At 41.3% G+C, this 15,384-nt stretch overlaps 1 protein-coding gene across 7 annotated transcripts in view; it reads left to right on the top strand.

The window, feature by feature from the left end:
* Window positions 1-15,384, top strand: part of Spag9 (sperm associated antigen 9) — a 127,719-nt gene that overhangs the window by 55,705 nt on the left and 56,630 nt on the right. For 6 of the 7 annotated variants that reach the window (XM_032912942.1, XM_032912944.1, XM_032912943.1 and 3 more), the window contains one exon: window positions 14,986-15,193. In XM_032912942.1, the coding sequence (XP_032768833.1) occupies window positions 14,986-15,193 (208 nt within the window). Of the gene's footprint in view, window positions 1-9,511; window positions 9,554-14,985; window positions 15,194-15,384 lie in introns of all 7 variants that reach the window. The other variant, XM_032912941.1, reaches the window with a different exon arrangement.

Genomic DNA, 15,384 nt, shown 5'->3' with positions numbered 1-15,384 from the left:
AAGTTAGTCATGGTCACATGCAACTATAATTCTGTTAGGAAGGCAGAAACAGGAGGTTTGCAATAAGTGTATCATGGGCTGGCTCCCTGTTGAGCATCATGACAACCTATGCTTCAGAGTAAGATCCTATCTCAACACCAGAGAGGCAAGCGGAGAGGGAGAGAGAGCTTTCATTTGAACTCAGCCTGGGCAACATAGACCTTACCTGAAGAAACAAACACATAAAAATGTAAAGTTATGTTCTATATCTTATAGAATAGAATATTTATAAAGGAACTATTGATTGTTAAAATGAAAGCCAGCCAGTCACAGTGAGCATACCTTTAATCCAATCCCAGCATTCTATAGTAGAGACAGTCAGCTCTCTTAAGTCTGAGGTCAGCCTAGTCTACACAGTGAGTTTCACGACAAAGAGCCACATAGTGACTGTGTATCCAAAGATAAAAAAAATGTAAAAAGCCCTGGTATATTGTAAAATCTACTGAATCATTAAACAAACAGGTTGCCTGTTTATGTATAGATGAATTCTTTCTTCTCCTTTTCTGTGAAACATGGTCTCAGATATCCCAGGCTATGTAGTCAAGAATGACTTGAACTTCTCATGTGAGTCCACCTCCTGCGTGCTAGGGTTATAGTAGGCATGTGTGAGTACACATGGTGTGGTGCTAGGAATTGAACAAAGCTTTCATTAATACTCGGTAGTATTAATGAAAATTAATTACTCTGCCAACCGAGCTTTATCCTTAGCTCCTTGTATCTTTTCTTACCTTTTCCCCTGTCTATCACTATCTAAGTACCTGTTTATATCTTCTAAAAGATTAAGTCATTTATTTACTTTTATTTCTCTCTGCAAGAACAGAATAATTACAGGGAATGTGTGCAGTGTTGGCATTACTACCATCTAGGAAAGTGACCAGCAAATGGTAGGAAGTCAGCGTTTGTTGTAGAGACAGGGTCACACTATGTACCCCAGTTTGGAGTTACACTTGTAGTTACCTGCCTCAACCTCTTAGTGCTAGGATTATAGACATACCACCGCACCCAGCTGGAACTCTTTGTTTATGAACTGTTTGATCTTTGTGTGTATTTGTAAGTATGTGCCACCTGTGTGCAGTGCTCAAGGAGGCCAGGAGAGGGCGTCAGATACCCTGGAACTGAAGTTACAGGTGTATGCTAGCTGGCTATGGGTGTTGAGAACCAAACTAGGATCCTCTGGAAGAACATCAGTGTGTCTCCCCAGGTCCACATTATTTGTTTAGAATTTAGAGTCTTCTGAGATAATATGAATGAATGATCTTTCAGCTGTAGATGGTAGAGATATTCAGAACTTTTCTGTTGATTTTTTTTTTTGATATGTCCTCAAAGCAGTAGGCAGTCACTAAATATTTGAAAGTTCTCCTCCTCTCAAAGTGTCTTAAACACTAAGTTTGTCTGTCCCACTTTTTTTTTTTTTCTTTTTTTTTCAGAGCTGGGGACCAAACCCAGGGCCTTGCGATTGCTAGGCAAGCGCTCTACCACTGAGCTAATCCCCAACCCCACCTGTCCCACTTCTTGTATAATTTGTCAGTCGGAATATGTCAGTGGCGATGTCATTATGACGTATTTGTTCTTTATTCTGTATCTACACTGACCTTTTTCTTTTACTTTTAGGTTTAGTAGATCTTCCAAAATACCTCTCTGAGTTGCTCACTTCCTGTGTTCTCTTTTCTAAAACAAACTTAAGTAGGAAGGATACTTAGAACATATCAAAAGTGTGCACCAGATGGCAGCCATGCTTTAATTACTATCCAGACTGGACAGTAAGGAAAGATTGTCATAGTTCTTTATTTAATCCTGTAATAAGCTATGACAAAACCTTATTGGCAAGTTATAAACCAGTTAAGAAATGATTAATAATGATGGTTTTTGTCTACTCTAGAAAGACAAAGATAACATTACTCCCCGAAGAGTTTATAAAGCAAAATCCAGTCCAGTCTGTGTCTTCATGTGTGGAAAGGCTCAGCAGGTAACAGTTTTTCAGGAGCACACACACACAGAGAGAGAGAGAGAGAGACAGAGAGAGAGAGAGAGACAGAGAGAGAGACAGAGAGAGACAGAGAGAGACAGAGAGAGAGACAGAGAGAGATTTTTAATAGAAAAAATAAAGAAATCAAAGCAAGAAACATTTGAGCATGATCCATGCAAGATATATACAACTATGAAATGTTACTGTGACATCTTCAACATTGTTAGTGTACGATAATCATGATAAATCATAGACAGAAAGCCAGGTAAGTCAGAGAAATAATTTGTAGGGAAAGATGCTATTTTGGGGTAAGTGTGAGAATGACAAGTGGAAATATTTCCCAAGAATAGTTTTGTGAGAAGGACACAATAGCATTACCCAGGCTCTGTGCTTGGGGCCGAACTTGAGGAGCAGAGAGGAGCAGAGAGGAGCAGTTTCTCTTCATCCTGTTCCTCTCATCCCTTCGTAAGAGCACTCATGTACCTTTGGTTGAGCTGGCCCCAGACATCCTCCTTTGCAGCCCAGTGGGAAGGTCTCAGTCTCACCTTGCCTTTTCATCATGCCCCAGGCTGAGTCCCGTCAGGTTCCTGAAGGCTTCCTTCCATTGGCAGGCAGGATAGCCTCACCTCCCACTTGCTCTTCCTTCTCTGGTGGTTTTGCTTCACTTTAGTCCTCTAAATCCTGGGTTACCAATACTTAAACCTCTGCGCTTCTCCTAGCCCAGTTGGTTCAAGTTCCATGTCTGCACATTGTCTGAACATTGCTGTTGACGAGTTACCTCCAGCCATGGCTCCTTTCCTGAACTCTGGGAAATGCATTCGGTTGCGTTTCTTCCAGCTTTCTCTGCATTGGAGTTTTGCCTGCTTTACTCACTCACAAAAGCATACCCTTTGACGATCAACCCCAGGCACTACAGTTTACATGAAGCTGTACTCTTGACTCTTCCCTTATCCCCTGCCCCTCCAGGATCTTGCCTTGGCTGGCCTTGAGTTCTCAGTCCTTCTACTTCAGTACCCCTCCACACCATTGCTGACACTGGATTAGCATCCTCAAATAAAATTCAGAGACCAGTTCAAGGAGGGAAGTAAAGGAGTTTTGTATTTTATCATTAACTGAAATCTGTTCTGTAGAACTTCAAATGAGTTGCTAAAAATAAACCAAATGGGTAAAGCTGTCCCTTCCTTCCTTCTTTCCTTCCTTCTTTCCTTCCTTTTTTAATGTGCCAAGTATGAGAATGAATGAAAATGTTCACATTTAAGTGAGAATCCCCCTACCTGCATGGTTCTGGGCTTAAACCAGGCTCTCATCTTTAAACCCAAGGTCAGCCTTTTCACCTAACTGAATGGTATTGTGACCAAATAAAGGAGGAACTTGTATATAAAAGGCAGTACTGAGGTGATAACCGCAGTCTCAGCACTGTAGTGGAGCACTGTTTTATCTTGCCTTCCTTTCTCTGTACTGGTCAGACTTACAGTCACTAGGGAGGGCAGAACAGGCAGACTTGGATCTTCTGGGTGGTGACAGTCTGGAATAGTGTTAGAGCTGCAGCAGCATAAGGGATGTCCTGTTAGCAGGGCAGCCTGACCTGCATGCCAATTTCTAAAACAGCAACCAATGCCTACCCACGTAGAGACAGCAGACGTAGGTATCTGAGCCTTACCAGTGAGAACATGGAGGAGGGCCGGTTTGGAAAAGTATAGGTGTAGATTCGAGGACTTCGAGTTGCAGAGCTAATAACAGGAGTACATGTGACTTAGAGAAGGGGAATAGCTTATTCAAGAAAGGAAGCATGGTGGCAGGAGTAGAGAAAAGGATGGAGGTGAGGATGGCAGGGGAGAAGAAAAAGCAAACCTGAAAGACTGGTTTTAATGCGTGCTTAGAAGACGTCAGCAGAATTGACAGACAAAAGAGAAAAATGGTTAGACTGGAATCCTAGCAAATGGGCAGGGAAGGGAATCACATTTTCACTGCAATTCCAGCCTTCCTTGAGTGGGCACCTTAGTTTTCCTAGGTTTTGCCGTTATAAGCAATGCTGTAGTGAGTTGCCAACCACAGTCTAAAATGAGCACAAAAGGTCTGTAACTAGGATAATAAATACATTCGTTTATAACTGCCTCTATGTGTATGTATATGTTCCCAAAAAAGTATTTGGGATAGTATTTGAGTAGTATTCTGGGATGTTGATTGTTAGCAGGATATGATGTGCAGGACTGAAAAAAACAAATTAATTAAGTAATTAAAAGGACTGGGTTGTACGTACCTAGTAATCTTTTGAAGAGTCCTTTATAACATTGTGATGCGAGTGCTGTAGAACCACTGCACGAAGCTCACGTTGGCAGGTTCTGGTGTGTAAAGGCAGGGGTCAGTGTGTGCTGCATTCTTCAGGGGATGTGCTTAGCATGCAGAGCAGAAAGCTAGACAGAGCCAGCATTCTTGCTAAGAGTTTTCCGGTCTCTCTGTGTGTGGTAAAGTTCAGGAATTGTTCCTGTTCCCTTGGTCTTTATAAGTAGTCAAGCTCAGTAGGAGTCTCTGCACCACATTTCTGCTGTCTGTTCCTCCCGGGAAATAAAATAGTAAGTGTTTTAAAGCTTTTGAGGTAATTTTATACTATAGCAGAAATTAAAAATAAAAAATGGAATTTTAACAGCAAGTGGATTGTATTTTGTAATTCCATATTCTTCTTGCTTGTGACAGAACATAAGAAAATTGTCCTATACTTGCAGTTCATCTGTACATTTTCCCCCACACCTCTATCCTCATTTGATAGATTCAGAGTGAACTCATAGGAGGGTAGACTTGGTCTTGTCACTCGTTTTAAACTTTTGGGAAAAGAAGATAGTATCATTTCTTTGTGGAAATTTGTTTCGTTTGTTTTGGAGACAGGTCTCACTCTAGTCCAGGCTGGTCTAGAACTCACTGGGTATCGAGGCTGACCATGAAGTTAAAGCAGCTTCCTCTGCACACTCCTTGTGCTGTATGTCGCTGAGCTGCTTGCATATGTGAGAGTTAAGATTAATAAAACCCCAGTGGCTCTATAGTACTCACATCGTAATTTTATAAAGGACTTGAAATGGTGGTATTTAAAGCATAGCTATACATCTATATAGATATCTTCTTTTTAAGTTATTTACACATAGGCGTTTATTAAATACTCACTGATTCTTACTTAAATGTTTGAATAAACTTTCAGAATAAGGAAAAAGTAAGGACCTTGCCTCAGCCTCCTGAGTAGCTGGAATTACAAGCTGTGCCATCATGCCAAGACAGACCTTAGCTTTTTACTGGTGCATATTGGTAGCTGTGTGTGTGTGTGTGTGTGGAGGAGGGGAGAGAGAGAGAGAGAGAGAGAGAGAGAGAGAGAAATAGGTTTGTGCTCTAGTTTTTTTGGTTTTTTTTTTTCTAGCTTGCTCTTTTTCATTTAACACTATTTTAATATGTATGAAAGCTTTGCCTAGTATGTCTACTATCAGTGTGCCTGGTGCCTGCAGAGGACCAAATCCTGGTCCTTTGGAAGAGCATGGAAGTCTCTTAATAACTGAACCAGTTGTTAATAGTGTTTATCATTTAGGAGTTTCACTGAGTGGCTCTGGCCAATCTGTAATTGATTATGTAAATTAGGCTGGCCTTGAACTCAGATCTGGTAATTCTGCCTTCTGTGAGCTGGGATTAAAGGTGTGTGCCACCACACCTAGCCACCTGTATACTTATGGAGAGAGAACACTTCCCCTCCTTTTTTAAAAATGGGTGTAGAAATAATTATTAAACAAATCCTGGCTGCGGATTTGCTACCCGCCTCAACGGTTTATGTTCTCGAATGAAAGACAGGCACACAGCCTTTATATTTTAATATGCCTTAAGCAGCTCAGTAGCTGGGCCAGTGCCTAACCTCCATCCCGTTAATATTATTTACTAATTCTGTGTTCTAGCTTGGCTGCTCTGTACCCAGTTGAGCAGCCCTCTGGGCCATGCTCTCTTGGCTCCTTCACGTGGCGGTCATGCCTCTCTGTCCTGACTCTTCCCAGGTCTGGCGTCTCTTCTCCACTCCACACTCTCCGGGCATGGTGGGTCTCTTCCCCCTTCTCCTTTTCCTCCTGGTAACCAAGTCTGGGAATCTTAGAGTCCCACTACGTCTGTCCTCTCCAGCGATTAGCTGTTGGCATCTTTATTTACCGATCAGAACCAATTGGGGCAGGTTCCCAGAAGCTAAGGGCAGACCTCGTGTTAACATTTTTTGGGGGAACATAATTAGCATTTGTAATACAAGCAGCTACAGATGGCTATATGAGATATGTATGTTTTTGTATGTATGAGTGCAAGGCTGCGTGTACACAGCATGAGAGTTAGGTTGGTTGTTAGTCCCTGACTTGTGTCCTGCCTGAGGCAGTGTCTGATTTTGTGGTTCACTGCTGGTCTAGATCCTCACTCACATTTGCATGGTGCGCACTTTATCCAGTGAACTGCATTCCCGTCCCATGGTGACTCTTCCCGTTGATGAATATGCTTCACGTTTCCCCTATCCCTCTATGGTTGAGCACCATGACTGGCTCCACAGACACTGAGGGTAGTGCTGCAGTGGACGCTGAGGTACAGTGTCTCTGTGGTGTATCGTCTGGAAGGCTCTGTGTATATACCCATGGATGTACATTGGTTTAAATGGTAGATGAATTTTAGTTTTTTTTTAGAAATCTCCTCCTTAGTTTTACAGTAGCTGGGCTAGTCTGTATTCCTACCAGCAGGATATAAAGGGGCCCCTTTTGTTCACATTCTCACCAGCATTTGATAGTTGTTTTCTTTTCTTTTCTTTTTTTTCTCGGAGCTGGGGACCGAACTCAGGGCCTTTAGGCAAGCGCTCTACCACTGAGCTAAATCCCCAACCCCGATAGTTGTTTTCTTAATGATCGTCATGCAAACATTTGTCGTTATTCTAATTACATTAACTTTCTTTTATTTGAGAGAGTGTTATCATGTGCCGCTGGCTGTCCTGGAACTTACTGGGGAGACTAGGATAGCCTCAAAACTCATTTGCTTGCCTCTGCCTCCTCCTGGGAATAAAGGTTTGCACCAGCTGGGTGGCCTTACTGAGTTTTGCTTTGCATTTCTCTAATACTTAGTACTATTTGTTTATTTTCCACAAAGCTTACTATATTTTTAAAGATTTATTTATTATGTATACTGTAATTTGCATGTATGCCTACATATCAGAAGAGGACACCAGATCTTGTTATAGATGGTAATGAGAAACCATGTGGGTGCTGGCAATTGAACCCAGGAGCTCTGGAAGAACAGCCAGCACTTTTGACCTGAGAGCCAGTCCAAAGCTTAATATTTTTAATAAAATTTTACCAACTTTTATATTTTCTAGAGAGAAGAATAACACACAGAGAGACACACACACAGACACACACACACAGTATGTGTGGGTCTTTTTGTATCTATCATTCAGTTTCTAGTGTAAAAAATTAAATGTAGGGGCTAACAATTAAGGATAATTAATACAAATACTGTAAATAAGAATTAAATCTTCCGCTACCAGTTTTTTTTTTTTTTTTTGACTAATTCTCACGTAGCCCAGATTGGCTACCCTTACACTCCCTATGTGGCAGAGACTGCACTTGAACTCTTGATCCTCTGCCTCCACCTTCCAAATGATAGGATTATAGATAGATACTCCACACCTAGCTAAGAATTAAAGCAGGTTACATGGGGATTTTGATAAATTTCCAAACCAAGAGTATTTAAAGTTCAAGGTTGCTTGAAGTTAAAGAGAGTCCCTATTTGCTTTTGTTGTTGTTGTTGTTTTTATTTTTTGTTTGACAAAGCCACCCTTTTATCCTTGGGGTTAATGAACAGTTTGTCAAGTGTGCCACATTGGAATATTTGTATGTTATATGTCCATGTGACTAGTCTAGATGTCAGGAAGAGTTTTGCTGTTATAGAAATGGTAAAAGCACTGTCATAAGCATTTCATCAAAAAGTGAAAGACCCCCGGAGTGGGGAGACCCTCACTCAAGTCTCGGGATGACGCAACCCCCCAAGAACTCACACAAGACCATCCTTGTTGTAATCACATGAGGTTTATCGATAGCAACCAGTGCACTGGGGTGAGACTCGTATCCATGAGGGGCAGTGGAGTTCGACCCGAGAGGCTGGGAGAAGAGGTATTTAAAGGGAGAAACCACAACCCGAGGGGGCAGGGATGGCGTCATAGAATAACAGTGAAAAATCACAAGGAAGAACTCTCTGTCTCCCAAGATTGTTTCCTAGGAGAAGCTGTCTCCTACTTCTCAGATTGTTTAACTTCATGGTCCGCTAGTTCCTAGGAGAAGTTGTTTCCTGCTTCTCAAGATTGTCCTCTAAGATTTATGGCCAGCTAGTTTCTGGGAGAAAGCTGTTGAGCTGGCCAATGTAATTATCCATTCTATAGCCCTAGGAGAGGCTTCTTGGAACATACAATTCTGGGGCCTAACCTGTTTTCTTTTTCTGCTCTAAACTTTGTGTCTAGGGGGGCAACTTTAAAACTTTTATCTTTCAAAAGTATAAGGTCTCGGACAAGTGAGATAGTTCAGCAGGTAAGAGTGTTACTATGCAGGCCAGACAACCCCCAGTTCAGTCCCCAGAACCCACATAAAGTATCTGCAGTCCTAGCAGTCCTGCATTAGAGAACCTCGAGGGTTGTTTGAAATCTTAGGTTCCAGCTAACCTGGATACAGCACAGCACCAGAGACACTGAGGCCCCTATCTTGACACAGAGACACAAAGAGACATTGTAAAAGCTGTCCTCTGACATGCAAAGAAAAAATAGGAGGTAAGATCCTCCTCCAGGATCATGTAGAACATCATTACTTCATTATGTCATACAACTGAATTTTAACTGTACTGGGTTGTCTAGTTTAGTTTGTTTTCACTTTCTGAGATAGGTTTTCTCTGTGTGGCCCTCGATGTCCTGGAACTCATTCTGTAGATCAGGCTTCTCTCAAACTTAGAGAGATCTGCCTGCCTCCTTCTCCCAAGTGCTGGAATTAAAGGCTTTTTGAGTTAAGCCTTAATGTTTTTTACATTAAAAAAAGTCTCTCCCTCTCCGTGTGTGTGTGTGTGTGTGTGTGTGTGTGTGTGTGTGTGTGTGTGTGTGTGCGCGTGCGCGTGCGCACATGGGGTCAGAGGCGACTTTCAGGAGTTGGTTCCCTCCTACCATGTGGTTCTACGGCTGAACTCAGATCGGCAGACTTGGCAGTGAGCACCTTAGAGCACTCCGGCCTAGAAAAGGACTCACTGTGTTCCCGGGCTGGACCAGGTCTTACCTCAGCCTTCTGTCTTCCTGCCTTAGCTTTCCCGAGCTGAGATCACAGGCAAGAGCCCCAGTGCACAACTCTAGCCACCCTCATTTTAAACACAGGAGGGAGTAGCTAGAGACACAGCCTAACAAGTAGTGTATAAACCAAAATACAAATTTGTTAACACTGAGTAAATAAAGATTTTTTCTTCTTTATAATCTTTCCCTCTCCCCAGGTCAGCCATAGCCCTGAACCTCTGAAGGCTGTAGAACAGGAGGTGAGAAAAAAGTAAAGAGAAGAGATTAACTATTGGTTACTTTCTCAAACTGCTATTCTCCAGATATCACATGCTCTATTTGGAAGATTATTGATGTTATTCTCTGAAATATGAAGAAAGTAATTTACAGTGGTTGCCAGGGCTTTACTATGACTATAATTTGCTCCTCCTTCAGAGTAAGCATTTTGAAACTTAAAAATGTAAGTGCATTCTGTGAAAAAAATCAGTCTGTTTCCATTTATCCAACTCTGGGTAAGAAATTTTGCACACATTCTTTGCCTAGGGCAGAGTATACATGGCTTGTATAGCCTTAGGGATAACCAGTGGTCCTTTTGACCAAGGGCCACTTCCCCAGATTAATAGCGTTCTTCTGTTCTACCTAGGGCCCCATTCAACTTAGTTCCCAGAAGAACTGTGAAGCGTCTGCTGCAGTCAGACTTGCCATACTAAGCACTCACTCAGGAAGACTGCCCTGGTCTAGGTCAGCAGTTAACCCAGGCCCATGGGTGCTTCAGCATTGAAGTGCAGCAGGGCGGTCTTCTTTCAGAGACATCCTTGAGGTTAGGCCACTCCTATCTTTCCTTAATCACCTAAATTTACACCACATGTATTTTACTTACCTGTGTCTAAAGTTTTCATGTTTCTTTGAGTCACAGACTCTTGTGGGAGTCTCCTTACCAAAAACTCTTTCTTAAAAAAGTACATATACTCTCAGAACCTTGTCACTGTGTGCTGTAGTGTTGTGAACCAAAAGTCTATACCAGTCGCTTTCAAGGCTGAGTTTTATTTGGAGAGAAAGTGACATCAACATAAAATGACCAGGTGATATGTGTTATCGCTGGGGTTTATGTAGGCTGGTTACCTGTTTGCCTTCATCTGCTGTAAAAGTTTTAAATCTAAAAAGCAGATAGATCGGGAAGATAACTAGTGGATATTGGTAATTCTATGCTAGGGAGCCATAGGCAGACGGATCCATCCCTAGGCCTCATTGGCCAGCTAGACTGGCTTATTTGATGTTTACCAGACCATGAGCTATGCTGCTGAGAGCTGTGACTGCTCTTCCAGGGGTCCTGAGTTCAATTCCCAGCACCCACATGGTGGCTCACAACCATCTGAAATGGGATCTGATGCCCTCTTCTGGTGTGCATGATGACAGCTACAGTGTACCTATAAATAAATAAATAAATAAATAAATAAATAAATAAATAAATAAATAAATCTTAGGAAAAAAAAGATTAAAAAAAAAAAAAAACAGTGCAGGCACCTGAGCTTGTTCTCTGAACACAGACGCAAACTCATGCATCCATGCTTCTGCAGGTAAGAAAAGGAAGGAAGGAAGGCGAAAGCTGTGGCTTCCCCTTGGTTAGTTTCTCCTTCTATTGTAGAAATTATTTAACTCCAACCTGGGTTCTACCTCACCTTTAACCATTTAGTTCTGGATAAAAGATGCACACAACCTTTGTATTTACAATAAGCCTTACACAGCGCAAGAGCTGGGCTGTGTGTTATTACTTAGTGTGTTTCATCTGAGCTGCTCTTAACTCCAGTTGGCCAGCCCTCAGGGCCACATTTGCATGACTCTCCTTCCTCTTCCTCCACCTCCTTCTCCTGGTTCCTCGACCCCAAGCCTGGGAAACCTAAACCCCATTATGTCTCTACTGCCCAGCTATTGGCTGTGGGCATCTTTATTTACCAATCAGAAATAACTTGGGGGCAAGGTCACTTGAGTCTACATGCAGACTAGGGGGTTGTACTTAGCTTACAATAGACAGCAAGACCAAACTCAAGGAGTCTGCATGGCTCAGTTGAATTCATTACTCTCCTGCACGCTGACACGCTGTGCAGCTTCCTTTTATGTTGGTCTCTTCCCTGGTTCTTTGACTCCATGCTTTTAGGTGCACAAATGTATTTAGGAGGTGAATTTTTGCCAAACTGTTTATATTGTGAAGTCTTCACTTATTAAATAGAAAAAATCCCCCTCCTCTTGATTTTTTTTTTCCCAAATAACTTGACGGATGTAATCTTTTTCTCTTTACAGATGAACTTCGTTAAGACTTCTCTAGAGTGGTGATTCTTGATCAGTTGGTCATGACCCCTTTGGGGTCAAATGACCCTTTCACAGGAGTCACATATCAGATATTTATATTACAATTCATAACATTAGTAGTAAAATTATAGTTATGCAGTATCAATGAAAATAATTTTATGGCTGGGGGTCACCACAAATGAGAAACTATATTAGAGGGTCACAGCATTAGGAAGGTTGAGAACCACTTCTGTAGAGCTTTTTGAATCTACAAATCTTAATTTGTTTGAGGGCCTCCATTAGGAACACAGATTATTACTTTTTTTAGAGGTGTATTATATTTTAAACTTTTAACATAAGTTAAGCAGATATTTTATTTTTGAATGGAATGTACATCAAAGCAAAAACAAAGACTTCATGCTGAAATGATGATAGTTCACATTTTTTTGTGTTGTGTCTTAGTTTGGGTTTCCATTGCTATGAAGAGACACCATGACCAAAGCGATTCTTAGAAAGGCACACATCTAACTGGGGCAGGCTTACAGTTTCAGAGGTTCAGTCCATTATCATCATGGCAGGAAGCATGGCAGTGGTAGGCAGGCATGGTGCTGGAGAAGGAGCTGAGAGCTCTACATCTTCATCCACAGGCAGCAGAAGGAGACTGTGTGCAGTCAGCCAAAAGGAGGTCTCTTCAGCATTGGGCAGAGCTTGAGCATAGAACTCTAAAGCCCACCCCCACAGCGATGAACTTCCTTCAATAGACCACACCTATTCAAACAAGAACATGCCTCCTAACAGTGACATTCCTTGTGGGCCAAGCATTCAAACACAAGGGTCTTCTAAGGGGGCCAAACGTGTTCAAACCACCACATGCTGTATCTGGGTCCAGACACATGACAGCCAGTTTTCCTGACCCCAGCCAGCCAGCTAATGTGCGTCACTTCATAGAACTGTCACATACTTTGATGTCAGGTGCCAGTCACCATCCTAAGGGATTAGGGATTATTTTATTTTGGGTAGGTAGGAGGTAATAGGGAGAACTTATTTGTGCCTTTCATGTGTTTCATTGGAAATGAGTCCTGCACTTGAGATCCACAGAAGAAAATAATTAGCATCACTCAGCTATCAAACAGTGTAATAAAGTATGCATAGCCTTGAGTTACTGAGAAGTGTGACTGGCTTAAATTTGTTTAGAATTTACCCTTCCTTTCCTTTGTCATTAAAGTAACACATCATATATGCTACCTTAAGTCATTCTACATGTTTAAGAAAAGACAACTTGGGGACTGAGTATCGTGCCTTATTCTTAGAATAACAGCGTTCTAGTGGCTGAGTTAGGAGGCCCAGTTTGAGGCCTGCCTAAGCTATATAGAATCAGGCCAACTGCCATTACAGAGTGAATCCTTGTCTCAAAAAAAAACAAAATGAAAAATCACAGAAATGAAAAGAACACACACACACAAAATAACAAAACCAACTTTCAGACTTAATATATCTACCATTTTTAACTTTGTTTTTGGTGTTGCTGGGAATTGAAAATATTACACATCTTAGACAAGCACTCAGCCATCAAGCTGCACTCCAGCGCAACAACACAGGGCTGTCCCTCTCCTTTTTTCTCTTTCTCTCTCTACTCCCCCTCTTCCCTCTCCTTTCTTCTTCACTCTCTTTTTGAGACATGTATGTCTTAGGCCTTGAACAGTTTTTTGCCCCACTCTCTTGAGTTGTGTGATTGCAGGCATGAGCCACACTATACGTAGACACTACAACACAATTGTTTTGTTTTTTTTTTAAAGATAGATTTATTTATTTATTTATTTATTTATTTATTTATTTATTTATTTATTTATTTATTTATTTATAGGTACACTGTAGCTGTCTTCAGACACACCAGAAGAGGGCATCAGATCCCATTACAGATGGTTGTGAGCCACCATGTGGGTGCTGGGAATTGAACTCAGGACCTCTGGAAGAGCAGCCAGTGCTCTTAACTGCTGAGCCATCTCTCCAGCCCTACAACACAATTGTTAAGTGCTGCATAGTATTTTGTTGTATGGATTTACTAAAAATAGCTTGTTCTCTCTCATTTTGGTGCACCCAAATTATGTGCATGGTGCTAGGGATTAAACCTAGGGTTTCATGTGTTTTAGGCGAGACTGATCTACACATACAAATACAAATACTTTCTATCTTTATTTCAAATTTTCTATCTAGACAGTTTTCGCTGGGCAGTAGTGGCACACTCCTTTAATCCCAGCATTTGGGAGGCAGAGGCAGGGAAATTTGCCTCATTTACAAAAGTAAATTCCTGGACAGTCAAGGTTACCCAGAGAGACCTCATCTCTAAAAACTAAAAAGAAAAGGAAAATTTTATGCTTGACTGAAAAAACTTTTTTATTTTTTTTTTTTTTTTTTTTTGAAAAAAATTAGTTGTATGTATTATTATTTAGTGTGAAGTACACGTATGCCAGAGTGAGTATGTTGGAGTCAGTTCTGTCTTTGTACCTTGGCTTGGGTGCCTACGATGGAACTCAGGTGGTCAGGCTTATTACACAGTAAGCACTGAAGTCCATTAAGCTAATGCTTCTCAACCTTCCTAATGCTGTGACCCTTTAATACAGTTTTTCATGTCGTAGTGAGCCCCAACCATATAAATTAGTTTTACTACTTCATAAAGTGTGATTTTGCTGCTATTAAGAATCATAATGGGGTTGGGGATTTGGCTCAGTGGTAGAGCGCTTGCCTAGGAAGCGCAAAGGTCCTGGGTTGGGGTCCCCAGCCCAAAAAAAGAAAAAAAAAAAAAAAAAAAGAATCATAATGGTTCAAGGTCTATGCAAGGCAAGAGTAACCTGAAGGAGAAGCAGGACTCTCAGCGAGCACATAGTGGTCATGGATTACTCTCAAGAAAGATATATTCCAGGACAGTCTATAAGCAGGGTTCCCAGACTGCCTTGGGGGAATCAGGAAGGACGCCGGAACCAAAGCCTTTTCCATAAAAGACTGAGACTGCATACCAGCCGACTCCCTCCCTCCCTTTCCCCCTCCCTCCTTTTTGACCCATTTTCCCTCTTCTACAGTATACTCAATAAAATAAAGTAAATAAATGAAAAAAGAAAAAGAATCCTAATGCAAAATGCAAGATCTTGGGTATGTGACCTCTGAGAGACGATCCTAGGACCCCAGAGGGGTCGTGGAGCACAGGTTGACAACTGCACTAAGCCATCTCACTGGAGTAATGGATTTATTTACAGGTTACTTAGTAATTATAGTCTACTATCAGCGATTCTTCCTCTCTTTCTCTGACTCTTTATTATGACTTGGGCAAGGTTATTTCTTAAATCATATTTGAGGTATCTTAGAATAAATTACATGCTTTAAAATTTTCTTAATTACTTTTTATTTGTAGGATGAACTTTCTGATATTAGTCAGGGTGGATCTAAAGCTACCACTCCAGCTTCAACAGCAAATTCAGATGTGTCAGCAATTCCTCCTGATACTCCGTCAAAGGAAGATAATGAAGGACTTGTAAAAGGCACAGATACACCAAATAAGGCAGAGATAAGCAAACACATAGAAGTACAAGTTGCTCAAGAGACTAGGAATGTGTCTACAGGTCAGTACTTCCAAGTTCTTACTAGCAAAATATTCAGTCAACCCACATAATACGAGTATCAGAAAATGCATCTCTAGAGGTGTTACTGCTCTAAATATATAAATAGATCTATGTATACAATTTGTAAATAAAGAAGTAATGTTTACACAAAGTTTTGGAGAAAGCCCCTTAGTTAGAGGCTAAAGAAAGCT

The sequence above is a fragment of the Rattus rattus genome, chromosome 9 (genome assembly GCF_011064425.1).
Source record: "Rattus rattus isolate New Zealand chromosome 9, Rrattus_CSIRO_v1, whole genome shotgun sequence".
In the NCBI taxonomy this organism is placed as follows: Eukaryota; Metazoa; Chordata; class Mammalia; order Rodentia; family Muridae; genus Rattus; species Rattus rattus.
Note: the sequence above shows the minus strand (reverse complement) of the source record. Positions and strands in the feature narration are given on the sequence as shown.